The sequence below is a fragment of the Clinocottus analis genome, unplaced genomic scaffold (assembly GCF_023055335.1).
Source record: "Clinocottus analis isolate CAN_PGR_092001 unplaced genomic scaffold, fCliAna1.0.p SCAF_9, whole genome shotgun sequence".
In the NCBI taxonomy this organism is placed as follows: Eukaryota; Metazoa; Chordata; class Actinopteri; order Perciformes; family Cottidae; genus Clinocottus; species Clinocottus analis.
Genome location: NW_027176251.1, coordinates 11,398,051 through 11,419,696, shown reverse-complemented (window position 1 = coordinate 11,419,696; position 21,646 = coordinate 11,398,051). Strand labels below are relative to the sequence as shown.

Sequence of the window (21,646 nt, the reverse complement as noted above, 5' to 3'; positions counted from 1 at the left end):
CCATGAGTTATTCCAATGGATTATCTACATTTTCATAAGGCATTACAAAAACATTAACAACAACCCTCCTTTTGACTTTGCACTCTGTAGTAATATTAAACAAAAGAACTATGGCGTAAGAAATATGCTCCCAACACAAAAATATTGTTTTACCATGCCACCCAGCCAGTATGCAGCTCCCAAATGGGAAAAATCGTCAGGATGAAAGCTTGTCCGTCCTGGCCCAAGTCCGATGTTGAACAAGCCCACCATGATCAGTATGGTCTGTAAAAGATTAAACACCATGAAATCTCTTTGATTTATTGAGACCGCCACTTGAGACAGCACCTGGATGAGCAGAGCTCAGATTCTCTCACCCCCAGAGCTGAGGTGGTATTGGTCTGCATCAGCACCTTGGACCCCGAGGAGCACGTCAAACTGGAGCAAAGGGCCTTCAGGATTTGGCACAGAGGAGGTAACATGCTCTTACTGTCGGTCGCCACAGTGATCACAGTCACTCCCTTGTCATTGACGACGGTGACGGACATCTCTCACACCTGCAAACGTGACATGGAGATTTTAGGATGGTCGGCTGGAGAGCAGTTATTAATCCCATTGAGGGAATATCAGAAATACGGCAGGTAATTCACAAAATATCATTAAAAAAAAACACAAAAAGCCATTTGTCACGTAAAGTTGTACAGTTTACGATCGTCAAGAACCACAAACACATATTTACTTTTTCTTTTCTTCTTCTTTAAAATGGTGCCCCAGTCTGACATTCGCATTCAAACGTTTTCAAATCCACAGCTGGCTGTTTTAGTTTCTAAAGCAAAACTTATTTTCTTTCTTCTTCTTTTTTCAGTCTTGCTTAAGTCCGTCCCTCTTTACGTAGTTTGATTACTGGAAATGAAAACCAGTGAAACGTGATCACTAAACAGCATTCACAGTGACGTCAACCAGCTCTTATACTTGACATATCTTGACGGCTTTAATAGATGCACATCGAGTAGGCTTTAAATCCATTATCTTGTTGAAGACTTGTGCAAGTTCACAAATAAACATGTTTTGGAAAGAAGGGAAGTTCTGTTGGCTGTGAAGTGTTGCACTTCCTTGTTTTTCACAAAAAGTATGGATAATCGAAAGTTAAAAGAAGTTAAAAGCTTTCACAAAAATGAGGGATTCAAGTTTAAAATATCAACACAAATACACGAAAAAGTGTTCAAAATGCTCAAATAAAATAAATGAAATGCAGCAAATCAAGTTAATAACGTCTTTATGTCATACTCTCTCTCTTACAGACCGAACAACTTGATTACCATGAAGGCATCCATGAAAGCCAATTAACAGCTCAGTAAACATGTTGTCTCCATGTGAAGATCAAATTATTATGAATTATTTGTTATGTGAAAGCACTCACCTGACTCGTGACAGCAGTAACTGCGACTGTAGTTTACTTAGCAGAATAACAAACTGGTACTTCCGTCACTCGTCGACCTTCAAAATAAAGGCTACGAGATATATATATATATATATATATATATATATATATATATATATATATATATATATATATATATGTATATATATATATATATATATATATATATATGTATATATACATTTGTTTTTGTTTTTTGTACTCTTTGTTTATAGTTGTATATAAATTGCCATTTTATATATATATATATATATATATATATATATATATATATATATATATATATATATATATATATATATATGCACACACACACACAAATATACTGTATTGCAGCAAGATTAGGTATACAATTACCAAATAAAGAACGTCCAGTCCTTACATCCTTGCTTGAACTTCTTTATTTGGCAACTGTAATTTATGCTGCACTGGCTTTAGCTTCCAAAGTAAAAGCATGGGGTCTTTCAGTTGTATAGTCAAGTTTTGTCTGAGGTGTCTCAGACTCACCAAATAGTATTTGTCACATTGTAATAAAGCCTACTTTTATGACAGTTCCTTTTAACACCATCTGAATTCATTGAACCCAAAGAAAGGTTTCAAAGTTTAACCAAATATCCATAAGTGGGTTCAGAGCTCACGTAACATGTTGACTCTTTATGAAGTTCATATTATTGTCAGTCACGAGCTTGTTTGTGTAGAGAACTCACCAAATGAGTTGATTCTGTACCTGTGTCCGTCTAGTTATTCTGCCAGCTGCCTCTAATCATTTTATTAAACTGTCATTTAATCATTTATTCCAGAATCATAATTTCAAACTATAATTAGCTTTTCAAAATATCTATTATCCTTCACCCCACACTTTATAATTATTGCTTCTATTTGTACATAAAGAGCAAAACTAGATATTAAACTGATAAGATTAAAAAACATATATGTGAGTGTCCTCCCTTTCACCACAAACAAGCTGAACGTAAGACACATTACCTGATAGAAAACCATAATCAACGGAAACAGTTTTTTTAAAAAACATCAACAAAAGGATGAAAGGGACAGTAGACATACATAGTGCAAGTTATTATTCATAAAAATACTCCCAGAAGTTTCCCAGAGGACATATGGACTGAATTTGTCTAAATCATTAAAGTTACAGCACATAGAATCAATGGTGTAAATATTTGCAAATGATTATAGTTCTTGGTAACTGACAGCAGAGCAGAGAGTGTTATCTAATCTGTTGGGTGACCAGTGACTTCCTCCAGCAGTGGTTTGTAGTGTTCTGGGTCACCCATCTTCTATTAAGAGAAAAATGATGTCAGTAAAACTGATATTTTTTCAAAAGGTGCAGAAATACTGTGATTTGCAAAACTCTCACCTCCTCTTCTCCCTTCCCACGACTCTTCAGAGCCTTGATCCCCAAGACAGCAGAGCTGATGACGAGGCAGAGCTCCAGGACTGACAGGACGATCAGCAGAGCATTCATGCTTCTCAAAAGCATCTGGTGGGACACAAGAAAACAGAGTTAACTTGAAAATATTTGTTCTTACATGGCTCATATCCAAATGTGGCTTCTTAACATTTGTATTCGAATTGGCTTTTATTTCTCGCTGCATCGTGTTCACAAAGGGAAAAAGAAATGGAGACCATATTATGGCTTACTATGTGGAGATTATGGGAAAACACGCCTCGTATTACACGTTACAGCGTACAGTACTTTTTGAGCAACAAGGTTCTGTGATCTGAGCAGGAATTTAATCTAGATTTCCACTGCTAACGTTTTTGAATGCGTTTGTATTTTTTAATCACACTGTAACGCATGTTTTATTTTAATAGTATTTAATATAGTATTTAGATCATACGGTTTGATAGCTTTAATGGATTTCTGATGCAATGCTTCCATGAAGCATCCTATACTGGTCCTGTTGCTACTAAACCAACAGACACTCAACACGTTGTCGTAAAGAGGAGAAAAGCTTTAATAACTATGAGGGGCAATCATATTTACAGAGAGCAGTCAATAATAATGAATACATAAAGAATACATAAGTCTTACACATAAACTCTCCGATACCGACGCGCAGGATACTTCTGCTCTATTTCACGTCCATCTACTTATCAACATATTGGCATAAAGTAGTCAGGACTAATTGATTGAATACTGTTAGAATGTAATACCACAAAACAATAACAACATACAAATAACAATGACTGATAACTGACATAAAATTTTCCACACTTACCAGAGTCAGTTCTTTGCCCTCCAAGCATTTCTCTGTCATGTACTTCTCCCCGGGAGATGCAGTGGTAGTTGTGGCTTGTCTGTAGCGTGAATTGTAATAGCCGCCAGAATCATATTTGTCACACATCCACCACAGCCTTATGTTTGCTATATTGATGGTGTAGAGTACGATGGCTGCAATGGAGAAAGCAACTCCTGCTAGATTCAGGATCACATTGACGATGACCTACAATGCAAGACACAAAAACACACCAGGCAATTAATGTCAATGAAGTTCAAAAAGCCACAGATGATCTCAGCCTCCACAGCTTGGTAGGCTGGTTCTTATGAGAACCCCCTGCCACTCGGCCAAAGTGCCGTGGAGCAAGACACTGAACCTTTATTGTACCCACCAATGAAAATACATACTGTATACATAAGAGGCAATGTGGGTGTGTACATCCTAGAGGGTTATGAGACGTCCATCATCTTTTTCACCTCATCCAGGTAGCGGGTGCAGCAGGCTAAGCAGAGTAATCCCTCCCTGCGCCAAAACAGGTGTCCATCTCCTGCTTCATTTTAACTTCACTTGGAAACAAGACCAAGAGACCCCCCCCCCCCCCCCCACACACACACACACACACACACACACACACACACACCCACCCTTTGGGACAGGGACTCACTCCCAAATTCCACCTCCGGTCATCCGGCAAAGAATCGTTACATATATATAACGGCTCCATGTACAAAATTCTCCTCCACTGGATAAATACTACTTGATGACAATCAAATAAAATAGTACTTTTAAAAGCAGCATGAGGATGAACTACTCACCAGACATGGACTGGGGAACTTCTCAGACAAAATGCCAACGATGCCAAACAACAAAATCTGGAGAGGGAAAATACAAACAAAAATGTAAGCGTTCACTCCTTCACACAAAAAAAGTTAATATTTGTCACGTTGACTAAGTGAACAGCGTTTGGAGCGGCAAGAAGGAAACTAGGTAACCCTTATCACACCACTCACGCAGGCAGACAAGAGACAAAGCACTTAGTACTTATCACCATCATGTCAGCGCTAAAAGATTCAGATGTAGAATAAAAAAAAACACTTGAGTTTAGGACAGGGCGAAAAACCAAATAGCTTGTATTTAACCAAATTCTTCGATATCATTTCTGAAACAATATTGCAGAGTTGACTAAATAGTCATCGTTAATGCGGATATAATAACAAAGTTAGTAAAAGCTAATAAAGGAACGGCAAGAACAGTCTGCTACGTTCAGAAAATTGCATCACTTTACTGTAATGAAGCCTTTAAAACCAGGAAAAGACAACACTTATGCCATCTTTCGATATCCAAAACCCAAGACGATATCAAGTCTCATATCACAACATCCATATTGATATGTTGCCCAGCGCTAATTGACTTCAGGCAGAATTCTGTAAGGTCGTCAAAACATGGAACAATTAAAATATGCTTATCTGATACCGATCAATTATTGTTATTTTTGTGGATTTCTTATTTGACACTTCAAAGTGAGTTCAGGGTGTGTATCCAGACTGTCCCGGATGACTGCCGTTATATGTTACGTGCACGCACATCTTTGATATCTTCCCACATTTGTACTTTATACTTAATACTGTCAACCTTTGCCAATAGCCTGGTCAATATATTGCACACTGCAGCAGAAAACTGAACATCTTTTTTACAGTTTCTGTTGTACATTTGCACTCTCTTGCTTTTTACATTGTGTTTACTGTTATGCACCAAAAGAACTTCCAAAAAACATAAACACAACATAAACATACATAGCATAACTTTGGGAGAAACTTGATGACACAAAAGAACAGGCACAACATTCTCTTGCTTACCAATGCTCCGATCCACACAGGAAACAGGGTTTCCCTCATCAACCACCAATAGCCACCGTGACTGCAGAGAAGGATCAGTCCAAGGCCGATGTTGAGCAACCCAACCATAATGTGCAGAGCCTGCGGAGGAGAAAACACGGCATGAACAACAAACACCTGTACATTATGACTGCAGTTAGCAGGAGGCACTTTTTGGAGAACATAATGTTAACTGTTACTGGACCACCTACCTACCTAAATGCAGGCATATAAAGACAACGTCAAATACAGAAACGCTCTTACAAATAAATAAAGTGCTGCATTGAATTATTTTACCAAAATAAATTGTTTACTCAAAGTTTAAATCCGAATTGAGTAGAGAAAAAAAAAGTAGTAAATTCAACATTTGTTTGAATAAAATGTAGAATGCAATACAGCACACAAACGTTCAGGCAGAAGTCAACAGAGCAATTTAAGACATAATTAAGGTTGCAACTCACCCCCAGTACTGACTGGGAATATCTCTGGACCTTCCTCAGGTGCTGAGACACAGAGCAGCACACCGGGCTGTAGCAAAGGCCTTTGAGGATTTGGCACAGTGGAGGAAGAACACTTTGGGGGTCAGAGGTCATGGTGAACACAGTGACCCCCTCAGCCTTTGTCATGGTCACAGACATCCTGCCGGCTTCTGCGGACCGAAAGAGACAAAGTATAGAAATTAAAAATCACCATTAAGTTGATTCAACAATTCTTTAAAAAGGGTTTTAACTTAAAACCCACGGTAGAATGTGTTTTGCATGGCTGTTGTATTAGACTGCATTAGCTTGAGCTAATAAAATGACAACTGAGTGTGAGAACCAAGTGCAGGGTGCTTATCCTGATGATGAGTAAAGTCTGTGTTTGTAGGTGTAACTGGTTAGTTAATGTCTGAAAGCATTATTTAGGCATGTGTGTTTATTAACAGCTTTAATATGAAATCATATACACTTTATATTTTATATTCAGCCACAGCCCATTGCTAAAAAAGAAAAAGAAAAAAGAACTTGAATGCAATGAGTTAAATAACCGACTGCAGAAACCACTTTGCATTTCAATCTGAAATGCATAACTCTATATCCCTGGACCAGGAAGTAGTTGTTAAAGGAGAAAAAGCAACCGCTTGAGGTGTTTGGTACTCACACGAAGAATACTGAAGGAGAACTTCTTCGTGCGACCTACCAGGAGGAAAACAATGGATGTCAGTCAGCGTGTAAAGTAGCAAAGAGCTACAGCAGAGACACGACACCAACAGACTGCAGGTGATGTTTCTCAAAGTAAATATGACAGGTTAACGCCCACGTCTTCCTTTCTCACGGACTGAAGTGCTGCTCGCACAGAGGCATTGCGCTCAGTGCTGCCACTGGTGGCCAGAAGCTGTAATGCACTAACAATTGACGGAAACAAAGATGTACGGTTTCAATCATATTGAACTAGACTTAGTAGTATTTTACAAAACACTAGAATGGGTATTGTTCAATATGACATGTACTGTAGTAATATAATTTAGTTTCCAGCTTCCACTGAGCCCTGCAGTCCGTGGCCGAAGTTACGCGCCATCTTGGATTGATTAACACAAATCACTTACTCCATTTCAATAAGTCGTATTTTTTATTGTTTAATACCCGTCTGACAATTCTGCTCATTTACAAATTTAATCAAACGTGAAAAAGACGTACCTGTTTGTGTCTGTAGAGTGGAAGAGAAACCCAAAACTATTGTACTCCACCTGACGAAGAGTGGCTGAAACAGGTCGTTACGCAGTTATTGTTTGGAAGAGGACGGAGAAAGACGAGCAGACAGGTGTGGACGAGTTACCAGAAGTACTTCCCTCTGGAAACTGTACACAAACTTAACCCTTTGCTGAACATTCAGACGAACAGAAAGAGTTATGCTTGCTATAAGAGGTGTTTGAGCTTTGCTAATTGTAAGTTAAAAACACGAGAAAATAAATACATGAATATTTACAGATGGCAGGTTAGAATCATAAACAGAAGCCTTTGAGACACATGTGTATTAATTATAAAAACCGGTTTAAGATTGACAATACTATTATTGTATATTATAAAACATCACATAATATGGTTTGTTTTAAGAACTGTGACAATCAAAACAGTTTACACCACGACGTCTTATATTTACAAGTAGCCCTTGAAGGCAACATTATTGTTATGGTGCGGTGTTGGAAATAGGACCCAAACGCCGATGAACCGTTGCAGGAATCTTTAATAATACACACAAAAACAAGGACCGGCTAGAACACAGCCCGGGCCCAGAAAAAACAAAAGGCACTAAACAACAGAATCAAGTAGTGACTTGAAGGAGGACTGAAAAAAAACGAACAGGACAAAGACACACCACGGAAATACACAGTACGAACCGACAAGGAGAAAGGCGACAAATGGGGTTTAAATACAAGAGGGAGGTAATGAGCAACAGGTGGACACAATGAGGGCAGGACAGGTGCAGGGCATACACAATCTGGAACCAGGTAGACAGACAATCCCAGACAATCGCCAGAACAGGAAGTGCAGAGACGCAGGAGACACAAGACTACAAAATAAAACAGGAACCAAAACTCAACCCATGACAATTATTACATGATAAACACAAACATACATTGAAGTCTCATAATTGAAGAAGCCAAAACACAAAACGGTTTCATTTCTTAGGCTTTTATAGGATTTCAAATCATAGAATAGCACCATTCTTTTAAGCCGTGATAGTGGGGATCTCCTTCAGCAGGGGGAGTTTGTAGAGATTTGTGTGGCTATAATGCTCTGAAAAGAGAAGCACACAAACACAACGAAGCGGACTAGTATGTGTGTCCACATATAATGAAGTTTTAGGAGGAACTAGGGCAAAGCTGTGGACAATCACACCTGAAGAGTTGGCATTTAATTTGTCAATGACCAATAAACAGCACAGCCACAGAGATTCATTATTGTCCAAACATGTTTGTAAAAGCTGCAATTTGGCTTACATGTAAGGTGGGAGGGTAAAATAACAGAAACAATACAGTAATAGCCCTTTAGTAATTTGAACTGGGTTATTATTATCTTGATTATCAGTTAATTCAAAAAAGACAAAAAGACAGAAAAATGTCCATCACACTTTTATAAAACAGAACAACAATCTTTACGTGTGAGATGCTGGAACTATCAAATATTTGGCTTAAAATGGACTCATTGATTATCATGATAGTGTAGTTGCAGATATATTTCCAATCAATCAACTAAAAATGATTGACTTGTTACTACTGTTAAATTCATACATAATACATCAAGTCATGAAGGACAGCTGATCGACATTGCTGAATTGAACAGCTTGATAACTTGATTCCTTATAGATTGAAAACCAGTTAAAATTAATCATTTTTGATTAACTATTCTCCAAATTAGCGAATGAATAGATTTATGTTTCCATTATAATCAGCATGATGAGTAAATTGAAACAGGCCAGGTGTGATTTGTGCAATTCAAGAAAAGGACAAACTTGAAATTCTCTGTCAGATTACAGCACATAAGTGTCCTGATCTGTGAATGCAATGCTCATCCAGAGAAAGAAACTGAGAAATGTGAACATTAAGTGGCTGATGGGAGAGAAAAAAACCCACACACAAGGCAGTGAGGTGGGTCAAGGTTTGATTCCTCTTGTAAAAAAAAGAAATAGTCAATCAACACTTCTCTTTATTAAATAAATAAAAGACACTTTCACCTTTGCTTTTGGTCTGTGTGTCTACTATATTAGGGTAGATACATGGAGAAAAGCCCTTTTGAACTATTAAGATTGAGTTAAGATAACATAAAATAATCCTTTATTAGTCCCTTAGTGTGGAAATTACAGGATTAAAGCAGCATTGCCCACAATTAAATACCTGATTTAAAAAAAACAAGTAACTTAAACAGCAAAACAGTAATAAAACAAAACAATACAAAAATATAACAGTAAGAAGTAAGAAATATACAGACGGAAATAAAATAAAATGTGTACAAAAGTACTTATTAAATATTGCACATATTAGATATTGCACCAGGTAAATGAAGTGTTCAGAAGTATTCAAAGTGTTCGTGGCATACCGGGAGATCAGCTTGTGGTGCAGCCTGACAACTCTCCCTCAGGCACCGCCACCGGGGATAAATCAGCCGCTTGCTGAAGAAGCTGTACAGCGTGGCCAGAGTGTCCTGCATGGGGTGGGAGGCGTGGTTCATCAGGGAGGATGGCTTGGCCATCGTTCCTCCTGTCCCCCACCACCACCACAGTATCCAGAGGACACCCCAGCACACTGCTGGCCTTCCTCAGCTGTTTGTCTAGTCTCCTGCTGTCAGCCGCCGTGATGCTGCTGCTCCAGAAAACAACTCCGAATGGAAAATGGAAAAATTTCATCTTTCTAATTGACTCATGCCACAATTCCATCTGGTAATTGACACCTAAAATGCTGCAAATCTTTCTAATGTTTTTAATTTAGCCTGAAGTAAGTGAGCTTGCACCCCGATGTCTGTCCATAGCTAATCTCACATTGTGCTGCAGCAAAACTGCAGAATATTTTGGGCAAACGGTTCTTGCTGCACGATGGAGGACCTCTAGTGGCCGCGGTGACGCTTTGTCAAAAGACTTTTTATTTACGACTACCTTCAAGGGAACTACCATCATCAAACATATTCACATGCATACACCGGAGATGTTCAGGAATCAGTCGGGCTCCAGATGTAAGCCACATGTTTGGCTGAACACACTACTGAGAAACACACTTCTCCCTTTGGACCCAGACACAGGATGTTCACATCAGATTGACACTGCTGAGCAGAGTGTCATGAATTTATTTACCTGTCATTTCCTTTTCTTATTCCAGCAACAGAATTTTAAAAAGGGAGACTATAATTACTTTTTGAAATATGTAATCTCTTTTGCTTCTATTTGTACATGAAGAGCAAAACTAGATATTAAACTGATAAAAGAAATTCCCACCACGTTTTTCACATTAAATGTAAAGTACAGAGCAGAAATACATGAAAATATATGTAAAACTCATTCCCTTTCACCACAAACAAGCTGAACGTGAGACACATTACCTGATAGAAAAGCATAATCAATAGAAACAGTTTATTAAACATAAACATGGCATGAAATGGATAGGAGCATATAAAATTTAGTGCAAGTTATTATTAAAAAAATACTCAAAGAAGTTTGGCAGAGACCGTGCGGCTGAATTAGTCTAAATCATAAAGTTACAGCACAAAGAATAAATGGTATAAATATATACAAATGATTATAGTTCGTGGTAACTGACAGCACAGAGCAGAGAGTTATCTAGGCTGGGGGGCGACCAGTGACGTATTGCTTTTATCTGTAAGTAAAGTAAAAAACTAGATGTTAAACTGATACAATGTTCATCCTGAACTTCAAAAGAGGAGGAAAAGGAGCATAAAAAGTCTAGTGCAAGTTATTATCAAAAAAACTACTCTCAAAGCTTTCACCTCCTCTTCTCCCTTCCCATGAGTATTCAGAGCCTTGATTCCCAAGACAGCAGAGCTGATGACGAGGCAGAGCTCCAGGACTGACAGGACGATTAGCAGACCATTCATGCTTCTCAAAAGCATCTGGTGGGACACAAGAAAACAGAGTTAACTTGAAAATATTTGTTCTTACATGGTTCATATCATTCAAATGTGGCTTCTTCAAATCCATCCATTATCTGAACCGCTTATTCTCATTAAGGTCGCGGGGCGCTGGAGCCGATCCCAGCTGTCAAGGGGCGAAGGCCGGGTTCACCCTGGACAAGTCGCCAGTCCATCACAAGGCTGACATAGAGACAGACAACCATTCACGCTCACATTCACACCTACAGGCAATTTAGAGTCCAATTGCCCTAACCTGCATGTCTTTGGACTGTGGGAGGAAGCCGGAGAACCCGGAGAGAACCCACGCTGACATGGGGAGAACATGCAAACTCCACACAGAAGGACCTGCCAGACCAGTATCCAAACCCTGCCTAGACCGGGATCCGGACCCCAGACCCTCTTGCTGTGAGGCGTCAGTGCTAGCCACTACACCATCGTGCGTGACTTCTGTTTTATTTAATGTCCATCTACTTATCAACATAACGGCATCAAGTCGTCAGGACTGATTGGTTAAATACTCCTAGAATATAATACGGCAAAAATAATAACAACATACTCTCGAAAAGAGGCGGGCTGTGCATTTTCTACCTGCAAATTCAGTGCTGTTTCTGGGTAGAAGCTAGAAGTTTGTAGTAGCTTCGTTCCCCACTGACCAATCTCAGCGCATGTCAATAGTTACGCTGGGGCAGTGACCAATCATACACGTCCACGCCATTTTGCAGGCACTGCACGTCAAAGGATCCACCCAGCTTGTCAAACAAAAGACCTGATTTGTAGAAGTCCATAACAATCAACCACAATGTCCACTCTTTGTGTACTTTAATCTGCAAAGGCCTGCTTAAACTGCTTTGCTGACATAGTGACACAGGATGAAGAAATCTGATTGGATAAAACTCTCCTTATAACCAGCTGCAGTGCAGTGAAGGCTGAAAGCAGAGAAACAGAGGAAGACAGTAGCTGTGCAATGAGAAAATAAGCTAAAATGGAAAATTAATTATAATACGTGTAGTGTATTTGTGAAAAACAATTAAATTATGAAATAGCTATAACTTTGTGATTCTGTTTAGGCCAGCAGAGAAAGCATAGCTGGCCAGACGTCTCACCACTGCTGGTTTATATTCAGTAGTTTATTTTCTCTGAAGCTTCTCCATAATAACCTTAGTATAAGTGCGTACTTGTTATCATGGATGGTAACTTTGAAGACAATGTAAAATAATAAAGCCATCTGTTTTCCACTCATCACTTCTATGTATTTTGATGGCTGGATAAACATTTTCCACACTTACCAGAGTCAGTTCTTTGCCGTCCAAGCATTTCTCTGTCATGTACCTCTCCCCGGGAAATGGTGTGGTAGTTGTTGCGTGTCTGTAGTGTGAATCGTAATAGCCGCCAGAATCGTATCTGTTACACATCCACCACAGCCTTATGTTTACTATATTGATGCTGTAGAGTACGATGGCTGCAATGAAGAAAGCAACTCCTGCTAGATTCAGGATCACATTGACGATGACCTACAAATGACACAAAAACACACCAGGCAATTCATTCCCATGAAGTTCAAAAAGCCACAGATAATCTCAGCCTCCACAGCTTAGTAGGCTGGTTCTTATTTTGAGAACCCCCTGCTACTCGGCCAAAGTGCCGTGGAGCAAGACACTAAACCTTTATCCTTGAGGGATATGAGACATCCATTATATTTTTCACCTCATCCAGGTAGCGGGGACAGCAGGTTAAGCAGAGTAATCTAGATGTCTGTCTTTCCAGCAATGTTTTCCAGCTCTCCCTGGAGGACAGGAGGTGTTTCCAGGCTGGATGACAGACATAATCCATCGAGTGTGTTCTGGGTCTACCACAGAGCCTCTTACCAGTTGAATGTACCTGGTGAACTTCTAAAGGTGTCTGAACAAGAATCAGAGAACTCCCCCACTTTGTGACAGGGACTCACTCCCCAATTCCACTTCAGGTCCTCCGGCAGAGAAACGTTACATATGTGTAATGTATGGATGTACACAATTCTCCTCTATTGTATTTGTTTAAAAAAAAAGACTTCTTGATGACAATCAAATCAAATAGTACTTTTAAAGGCAGCATGAGGATGAACTACTCACCAGACATGGACTGGGGAACTTCTTAGACAAAATGCCAACGATGCCAAACAACAAATTCTAGAAAGAGAAAAGACACAAAAGAATTTCAGCGTTCATGCCTTCACACAAAAGTTAATATGTGTCACTTTAAACAGCATTTGGAGCAGCGAGAAGAAAACTAGGTACCTAGACTTATCACCATCATCTCAGAGCTAATATATTAAGATGTACAATAACAGAATACACTTGAGATTAGGGATTTTATTTTTGTGGATTTCTTGTCATTGGATAATTCAAAGTGGCTTCAGGGTGTGTATTGTAGAGTTGTAACACAGTAGTTTAGTTTGTCGAAATTGGACTTGCACATGTATAATAAAGAAATGTTTAATGTGAACAATAAAATGTATGAGGGATATGATAATTAATATAGGATATTATTATGAAATATATGTAATTGTATGCATAGGAAGGTCACTGTATGTTTTGTAATACTGTATAATGATTCAGGAGTGAATGGATTTTGAAGAAGTCTGTATGTGTTAGAATTGTGTTCCTGTAGCTGTAAGAGTTAGTTCTTGCAGGCTGTTGGTCATAGCACGGTAGACATTATTAAGAAACTGGAAGTGGGACTTCGGTGCGCAGACACATTTTTTGATGACCGGAACTTTGTGTTTTGGCGACAGCTGAAGAATACATATTCTTCAGTATCCAGACTGTCCCAACGGTTATATGTTACATGCACACACATCTTTAATATCTCCCCACATTTGCACTTTTGACTTAAAACTGTAAAATAGCCTGGTCAATAAATTGCACACTGCAGCAGAAAACTGAACATCTCTTCTATTGTTTCTGTTGTACAACATTCTTTTGCTTACGAATGCTCCGATCCAGATAAGAAACACGGTTGCATCTATTTGCCTCGAAGAGCCATCGTCACTGCAGAGAAGGATCAGTCCAAGGCCGATGTTGAGCAACCCAACCATAATGTGCAGAGCCTACGGAGGAGAAAACACGGCATGAACAACAAACACCTGTACGGTATGACTGCAGTTACCAGGTGACACGATTCTAGTTATTGGAGAACAACCATGCTGTGCAGAACATAATGTTAACTGTTACTGAACCACATTCTCTCTAAATGCAGGCATATAAACACAACATGTTTACTCAAAGTTTAAATCAAAATTGAGTAGGGAGAGAAAAAGCATCCAATCAGAAGTCAACAGAGCAATTTAAGACATAATTAAGGTTGCAACTCACCCCCAGTACTGACTGGGAATTTCTGTGGACCTTTCGCAGGTGCTGAGACACAGAGCAGCACACCGGGCTGTAGCAAAGGCCTTTGAGGATTTGGCACAGTGGAGGAAGAGCACTTTGGGGGTCAGAGGTCATGGTGAACACAGTGACCCCCTCAGACTTCGTCATGGTCACAGACATCCTGCCGGCTTCTGCAGGCCGAAAGAGACAAAGTATAGACATAAAAAAAAAGACCATTAAGTTGATTCAACAACTCTTTGAAAAGAGTTTGAACAAAAAACTTTCTGATGAAGGTAGAATGAGTTTTGCATGGCTGCTGTATTAGACTGCATTAGGTTGAGCTAATAAAATGACAACTGAGTGTGAGAACAAAGTGCAGGATGCTTATCCTGATGATGAGTAAAGTCTGTGTTTGTAGGTGTAACTGGTTAGTTAAGGTCTGAAAGCATTATGTATAGACATGTGTGTTTATTCACAGCTTCAATATGAGATCATCTATACTTTATATTCTATGCTCAGCCACAGCCCTTTGGTGAAATAAGAAAGAAAGAAAAAACTTGAATGCAATGAGTTAAATAACCGACTGCAGAAAACACTTTGCATTTCAATCTGAAATGCATAACTTGGTGTCTCTGGACCAGGAAGTTGTTGTTAAAGGAGAAAAAGCAACCGCTTGAGGTGTTTGGTACTCACATGAAGAATACTGAAGGAGAACTTCTTCGTGCGACCTGCCAGGACGAAAACAATGGATGTCAGTCAGCGTGTAAAGTAGCAGAGAGCTACAGCAGAGACACGACACCAACAGACTGCAGGTGATGTTTCTCAAAGTAAATATGACAGGTTAACGCCCACGTCTTCCTTTCTCACGGACTGAAGTGCTGCTCGCACAGAGGCATTGCGCTCAGTGCTGCCACTGGTGACAGGAAGCTGTAATGCACTAACAATGGTCGAAAATCTCGACCATGTACGGTACTAAGATAAATTAATTTCCAGCTTCCACTGAGCCCTGCAGTTCGTGGGCGAAGTTACGCGCCATCTTGGATTGATTAACACAAATCTCACTTACTCCATTTTATGAAGTAGTATTTTTTTATTGCTTAATACCCGCCTGACAGAGGCGTTTTCTCCCCTGATAAGTTGCCATGAAGTTTAATTTTCCTCTGGTGAGTTAGAACTCGAAATATTTATCAATTAACACGTTTTAGGAGTCCTGTCTTAAATATCTGGATTCACTTGCACAGCATCACATGGCCATATATACATACTCAAGAGGATCCAAAGTTGAATTTGGCTCGTTAAAAAACGGAATCAAACATGAAAAAAGACGTACCTTTACAGTGGAAAAGAAATGAAAAACTATCGTACTGCACTTGACAAAGTGTGGCTAAAAGTAAAGTTGTTACGCAGTTATTATTTGGAAAGAGGAAGGAGAGAGACAAGCAGACAGATGTGGACGAGAGCCAACCTTTTACTAGAAGTACCTCCTTCTGGCAACTGTACAGAAACGAAACCCTTTGCTGAACAGAAAGATATACATGTACTTTATGTTGATAATATGCAGCCAGGAGCCAGTCGGACTGCAGACGTGAGCCACATGTTTGGCTGACACACTACTGAGAAACACACTTCTCAGTTGCTACTTTGTGCCCAGAGACACAGGATGTCCACATCAGTTGGATTGACACTGCTGAGCAGTTTCATCATTTTATTAAACTGGCATTTCAGGTTTTTTTTCCAGAAACAGAATTTCAAAAGGTGAGACTATGATTACCTTTTCAAAGTATCTAATCTCCTTCACCCCACACTTTATAATTATTGCTTCTATTTGTACATAGAGAGCAAAACTGGATATTAAACTGATACAATTGTTACGCCTCACTTTGCAGATTGAATGTAAAGTACAGAGCAGAAACACACCAAAATATATGTAACAGTCAATCATGTTTGTAAAATAGTTTTATATAGTAAAAAAGCAAACAAGAAGCCCATTAGTCCATAAATGTGGGTGTCAGTCACACACATGAGAATGATCCTCCCTTTCACCACAAACAAGCTGAACGTGAGACACATTACCTGATAGAAAATTATAATCAACAGAAACATTTTTTTTAAAACATCAACCGAGGACGAAATGGACAGTAGAACATACAATCTAGTGCAAGTTATTATTAAAAAAAATACTCCCAGAAGTTTTGCAGTGATTGTACAGGCTGAATTTGCCTAAATCATTAAAGTTACAGCACATATAATCAATGGTGTAAATATATGCAAGTGCTTGTAGTTCTTGGTAACTGACAGCAGAGCAGAGAGTGTTATCTAGGCTTTGGGGTGACTAGTGACTTCCTCCAGCAGTGGTTTGTAGTGTTCTGGGTCACCCATCTTCTATTAAGAGAAAAATTATGTCAGTAAAACTGATATTTTTTTTCAAAAGGTGCCGAAATACTGTGATTTTCAAAGCTCTCACCTCCTCTTCTCCCTTCCCACGACTCTTCAGAGCCTTGATCCCCAAGACAGCAGAGCTGATGACGAGGCAGAGCTCCAGGACTGACAGGACGATCAGCAGAGCATTCATGCTTTTCAAAAGCATCTGGTGGGACACAAGAAAACAGAGTGAACTTGAAACTATTTGTTCTTACATGGCTCATATCATTTAAATGTGGCTTCTTCCTATTTGTATTCAAATTGGCTTGTATTTCTCGCTGCAATGTGTTCACAAAGGGAAAAAGAAATGGAGACCTCATCTCATAATAATGACTTACTATCTGGAGATTATGGGAAAACATGCCTTTCATTACAAAACAACACAGAATACACAAGTCTCCGATACCGACATGCAGAATACTTCTAATTTATTTAACATAATTTATTAACACATTTTAAGTATGGACTAATTAATTCATCACTTGTGTATATTCATCAGTTTATTCTCTGTGATGCTTCTTCATAATAACCTCGGTATAAGTGTGTACATGGTTATCATGGATGGTAACTTTTATCTGTTTTCCACTCATCAGTTATATGTATTTTGATATCTCGAAAGACATTTTCCACACTTACCAGAGTCAGTTCTTTGCCCTCCAAGCATTTCTCTGTCATGTACTTCTCCCCAGGAGATGCAGTGGTAATTGTGGCTTGTCTGTATCGTGAATTGTAATGGCTGCCAGAATCGTATTTGTTACACATATCCCACAGGTCTATGTTGACTATATTGATGCTGTAGAATACGATGGCTGCAATGGAGAAAGCAACTCCTGCTAGATTCAGGATCACATTGACGATGGCCTAAAAATGACACACAAACACACCAGGCAATTCATTCTCATGAGGTTTAAAAAGCCACAGATGATCTCAGCCTCCACAGCTTGGTAGGCTGGTTCTTATTTTGAGAACCCCCTGCTACTCGGCCAAAGTGCCGTGGAGCAAGACACTAAACCTTTATCCTTGAGGGATATGAGACATCCATTATATTTTTCACCTCATCCAGGTAGCGGGGACAGCAGGTTAAGCAGAGTAATCTAGATGTCTGTCTTTCCAGCAATGTTTTCCAGCTCTCCCTGGAGGACCGGAGGTGTTTCCAGGCCGGATGACAGACATAATCCATCGAGTGTGTTCTGGGTCTACCACAGAGCCTCTTACCAGTTGAATGTACCTAGTGAACTTCTAAAGGTGTCTGAACAAGAATCAGAGAACTCCCCCACTTTGTGACAGGGACTCACTCCCCAATTCCACTTCAGGTCCTCCGGCAGAGAAACGTTACATATGTGTAACGTATGTATGTACACAATTCTCCTCTATTGTATTTGTTTAAAAAAAAAGACTTCTTGATGACAATCAAATAAATAGTACTTTTAAAGGCAGCATGAGGATGAACTACTCACCAGACATGGACTGGGGAACTTCTCAGACAAAATGCTAACGATGCCAAACAACAAATTCTAGAAAGAGAAAAGACACAAAAGAATTTAAGCATTTATTTCACACAAAAAGTTAATATCTGTCACTTTGACTACGTGAACAGCGTTTGGAGCAGCAAGAAGGAAACTAGGTAACCCTTATCACACCACTCAAACAGGCAGACAAGAGACATAGCACCTGGTACTTATCACCATCATGTCAGAGCTAAAAGATTCAGATGTACAATAAAAAAAAAAACATAACTTTACTGTAATGTCGCCTTTAAAACCAGGAAAAGACAACAGTTATGCCATCTTTCAATATCCAAAACCTAAGACGATATCTAGTCTCATATCACAACATCTATATTGATAAGTTGCCCAGCGCTAATTGACTGCAGGCAGAATTCTGTAAGGTCTTCAAAACATGAAACAATTAAAACATCCTTATCTGATAACGATTATTTATTGTTTTTTTGTGGATTTCTTGTTATTTGACACTTCAAAGTAAGTTTAGGGTGTGTATCTAGACTGTGCCGGATGACTGCCGTTATATGTTACGTGCACGCACATCTTTGATATCTTCCCACATTTCTACTTTTTACATAATACGGTCAACTTTTGCCCATAGCCTGGTCAATATATTGCACACTGCAGTTATGCACCAAAACAAAATTCTCGTACGTGCAAACCTACTTTGCATAAAATAGGAAAAGCTGGTTGGTGGATCTCCTTGGAATCGACTTAGCAGCCCAATTTAAAATAACATGAACATAGACACAACATAAACATACATAGCATAACTTTGGGAGAGACTTGAGGACACAAAAGAACAGGCACAACATTCTCTTGCTTACCAATGCGCCGATCCACACAGGAAACAGGGTGTCGCTCATAAACCACCAAGAGTCACTGTAACTGGAGATTAGGATCAGTCCAAGGCCGATGTTGGACAACCCAACCATAATGTGCAGAGCCTGCGGAGGAGAAAACACGGCATGAACAACAAACACCTGTGTGGTATAACTGCAGTTGGCAGGAGGCACTTTTTGGAGAACATAATGTTAACTGTTACTGTACCATCTTCTCTCGAAATGCAGACATATAAAGACAACGTCAAATACAGAAACGCTCTTAAAAATAAATAACGTGCTACATTTAATTATTTTACCAAAATAAATAGTTTACTCAAAGTTTAAATCAAAATTCAGTAGGAAAAGAAAGAGTATGAAATACAAAATGTGTAAAAAATGTAGCATACGAGCTTTCAAGCAGAAGTCAACAGAGCAATTTAAGACATAATTAAGGTTGCAACTCACCCCCAGTACTGACTGGGAATATCTCTGGACCTTCCTCAGATGCTGAGACACAGAGCAGCACACCGGGCTGTAGCAAAGGCCTTTGAGGATTTGGCACAGTGGAGGAAGAACACTTTGGGGGTCAGAGGTCATGGTGAACACAGTGACCCCCTCAGCCTTCGTCATGGTCACAGACATCCTGCCGGCTTCTGCGGACCGAGAGAGACAAAGTATAGACATAAAAAAATGACCATTAAGTTGATTCAACAACTCTTTAAAAAGAGTTTGAACAAAAAACTTTCTTATGAAGGTAGAATGTGTTTTGCATGGCTGTTATATTAGATTAGTATTAGTTTGCGATAATAAAATCGCAACTGAGTATGAAAACAAAGTGCAGGATGATTATCCTGATGATGAGTAAAGTCTGTGTTTGTAGGTATAACTGTTTTGTTAAGGTCTTGCAGCATTATGTAGGCATGTGTGTTTATTCACAGCTTCAATATGAGATCATCTATACTTTATATTCTATGCTCAGCCACAACACTTTGGTGAAATAAGAAAGAAAGAAAAAACTTGAATGCAATGAGTTAAATAACCGACTGCAGAAACCACTTTGCATTTCAATCTGAAATGCATAACTTGGTGTCTCTGGACCAGGAAGTTGTTGTTAAAGGAGAAAAAGCAACCGCTTGAGGTGTTTGGTACTCACACGAAGAATACTGAAGGAGAACTTCTTCGTGCGACCTACCAGGAGGAAAACAATGGATGTCAGTCAGCGTGTAAAGTAGCAGAGAGCTACAGCAGAGACACGACACCAACAGACTGCAGGTGATGTTTCTCAAAGTAAATATGACAGGTTAACGCCCACCTCTTCCTTTCTCACGGACTGTAGTGCTGCTCGCTCAGAGGCATTGCGCTCAGTGCTGCTACTGGTGGCCGGAAGCGGCATTGCACCAACAATGGTCGAAAACACAAATTTACGGTTTCAATCATATTGAACTAGACCTAGTAGTATTTTACCATAAAAAAAAATAAAAATTTGTTGAATATAAAATACTAGAATGGGTCCAAGGCGAGTTCAATATGATCTCGAACATGTACTGTAGTAACATAAATTAGTTTCCAGCTTCCACTGAGCCCTGCAGTTTGTGGCCGAAGTTACGATCCATCTTGGATTGATTAACACAAATCTAAATTAGGCCTACTCCATTTTAATAAGTCGTATGTTATTGCTTAATACCCGCCTGACAGAGGCGTTTTCTCCCCTGATAGGTTGCCATGAAGTTTAATTTTCCTCTGGTGAGTTAGAACTTGAAATATTCATCAATGAACACGTTTTAGGAGTCCTGTCTTAAATATCTGGATTCACTTGCACAGCATCACATGGCCTTAAATACTGTGCTGAAACTGAATCAAATATGAAAAAAAGACGTACCTGTTTGTGTTTGTTAGAGTGGAAAATATATCCAAAACTATTGTACTCCACCCGACGAAGTGTGGCTGAAACAGCTCGCTACGCAGTTATTGTTTGGAAGAGGATCTAGAAAGACGAGCAGCAGACAGATGTGGACGAGTTACCAGAAGTACCTCCTTCTGGCAACTGTACACAAACTTAACCCTTTGCTGAACATTCAGATGAACAGAAAGAGTTATGCTTAAGAGGTGTTTGAACTTTGCTAATTGTATGTTAAAAACACGAGAAAATAAATACATGAATATGGACAGATGGCAGGTTAAAATCAATAGAATTTCAATCAGAAGCCTTTGAGACACTACTTGATGTTGATTAATAATGAAACTCTGAGAAAGATAGATTGACAATACTATTATTTTATATTATAAAACGTAAATAAATATTCTGGTTATTTTTAAGCACTGTGAAACTGATATACACTCAAAACAGTTTACATGTACACCTGGACATCTTGTATTTACAAGTACCTCTTGAAGTTAACATTA

At 39.1% G+C, this 21,646-nt stretch overlaps 4 protein-coding genes across 9 annotated transcripts in view; all 4 read right to left on the bottom strand.

Annotated features, from left to right (window-relative positions):
* LOC137781396 (high affinity immunoglobulin epsilon receptor subunit beta-like) overlaps nt 1-1,471 on the bottom strand; it is a 4,188-nt gene extending 2,717 nt beyond the window's left edge. For 2 of the 3 annotated variants that reach the window (XM_068570128.1, XM_068570130.1), the window contains exons 1-4: nt 1,400-1,471; nt 719-882; nt 357-536; nt 154-264 (exon numbers count right to left, since the gene is read on the bottom strand). In XM_068570128.1, coding sequence (XP_068426229.1) covers nt 154-264; nt 357-527 — 282 coding nt within the window. In that variant the 5' untranslated portion in view covers nt 528-536; nt 719-882; nt 1,400-1,471. The remainder of the gene's footprint in view (nt 1-153; nt 265-356; nt 537-718; nt 883-1,399) is intronic. The other variant, XM_068570129.1, reaches the window with a different exon arrangement.
* Nucleotides 1,472-2,479: 1,008 nt separating this feature from the next.
* On the bottom strand, nt 2,480-6,795 carry LOC137781516 (transmembrane protein 176B-like). 2 transcript variants are annotated; one of them, XM_068570317.1, is made up of 7 exons: nt 6,672-6,795; nt 5,993-6,180; nt 5,514-5,633; nt 4,473-4,529; nt 3,658-3,882; nt 2,793-2,915; nt 2,480-2,712 (listed from the first exon to the last, which is right to left on the bottom strand). In XM_068570317.1, the coding sequence occupies exons 2-7, from the start codon at nt 6,167-6,169 to the stop codon at nt 2,647-2,649; spliced, it is 768 nt and encodes a 255-aa protein (XP_068426418.1). In that variant the 5' UTR covers nt 6,170-6,180; nt 6,672-6,795; the 3' UTR covers nt 2,480-2,646. The 2 variants fall into 2 exon arrangements, with proteins under 2 accessions (XP_068426418.1, XP_068426419.1); XM_068570318.1 differs by having other exon boundaries at nt 2,480-2,709.
* A 3,818-nt stretch (nt 6,796-10,613) lies between these two features.
* Nucleotides 10,614-15,863, bottom strand: LOC137781510 (transmembrane protein 176B-like). 3 transcript variants are annotated; one of them, XM_068570309.1, is made up of 7 exons: nt 15,827-15,863; nt 15,190-15,224; nt 14,500-14,687; nt 14,115-14,234; nt 13,258-13,314; nt 12,436-12,660; nt 10,614-11,128 (listed from the first exon to the last, which is right to left on the bottom strand). In XM_068570309.1, the coding sequence occupies exons 3-7, from the start codon at nt 14,674-14,676 to the stop codon at nt 10,931-10,933; spliced, it is 777 nt and encodes a 258-aa protein (XP_068426410.1). In that variant the 5' UTR covers nt 14,677-14,687; nt 15,190-15,224; nt 15,827-15,863; the 3' UTR covers nt 10,614-10,930. The 3 variants fall into 3 exon arrangements, with proteins under 3 accessions (XP_068426410.1, XP_068426409.1, XP_068426411.1); XM_068570308.1 differs by lacking the exon at nt 15,827-15,863 and having other exon boundaries at nt 15,190-15,349; XM_068570310.1 differs by lacking the exons at nt 10,614-11,128; nt 15,827-15,863 and adding an exon at nt 11,135-12,075 and having other exon boundaries at nt 15,190-15,349.
* Nucleotides 15,864-16,434: 571 nt separating this feature from the next.
* Nucleotides 16,435-21,253, bottom strand: LOC137781544 (transmembrane protein 176B-like). The gene is made up of 8 exons (XM_068570366.1): nt 21,123-21,253; nt 20,397-20,431; nt 19,709-19,896; nt 19,247-19,366; nt 18,375-18,431; nt 17,554-17,778; nt 16,961-17,083; nt 16,435-16,878 (listed from the first exon to the last, which is right to left on the bottom strand). Exons 3-8 carry the CDS (start codon nt 19,883-19,885, stop codon nt 16,813-16,815), a joined length of 768 nt encoding a protein of 255 aa, XP_068426467.1. The 5' UTR covers nt 19,886-19,896; nt 20,397-20,431; nt 21,123-21,253; the 3' UTR covers nt 16,435-16,812.
* Nucleotides 21,254-21,646: the final 393 nt, after the last annotated feature.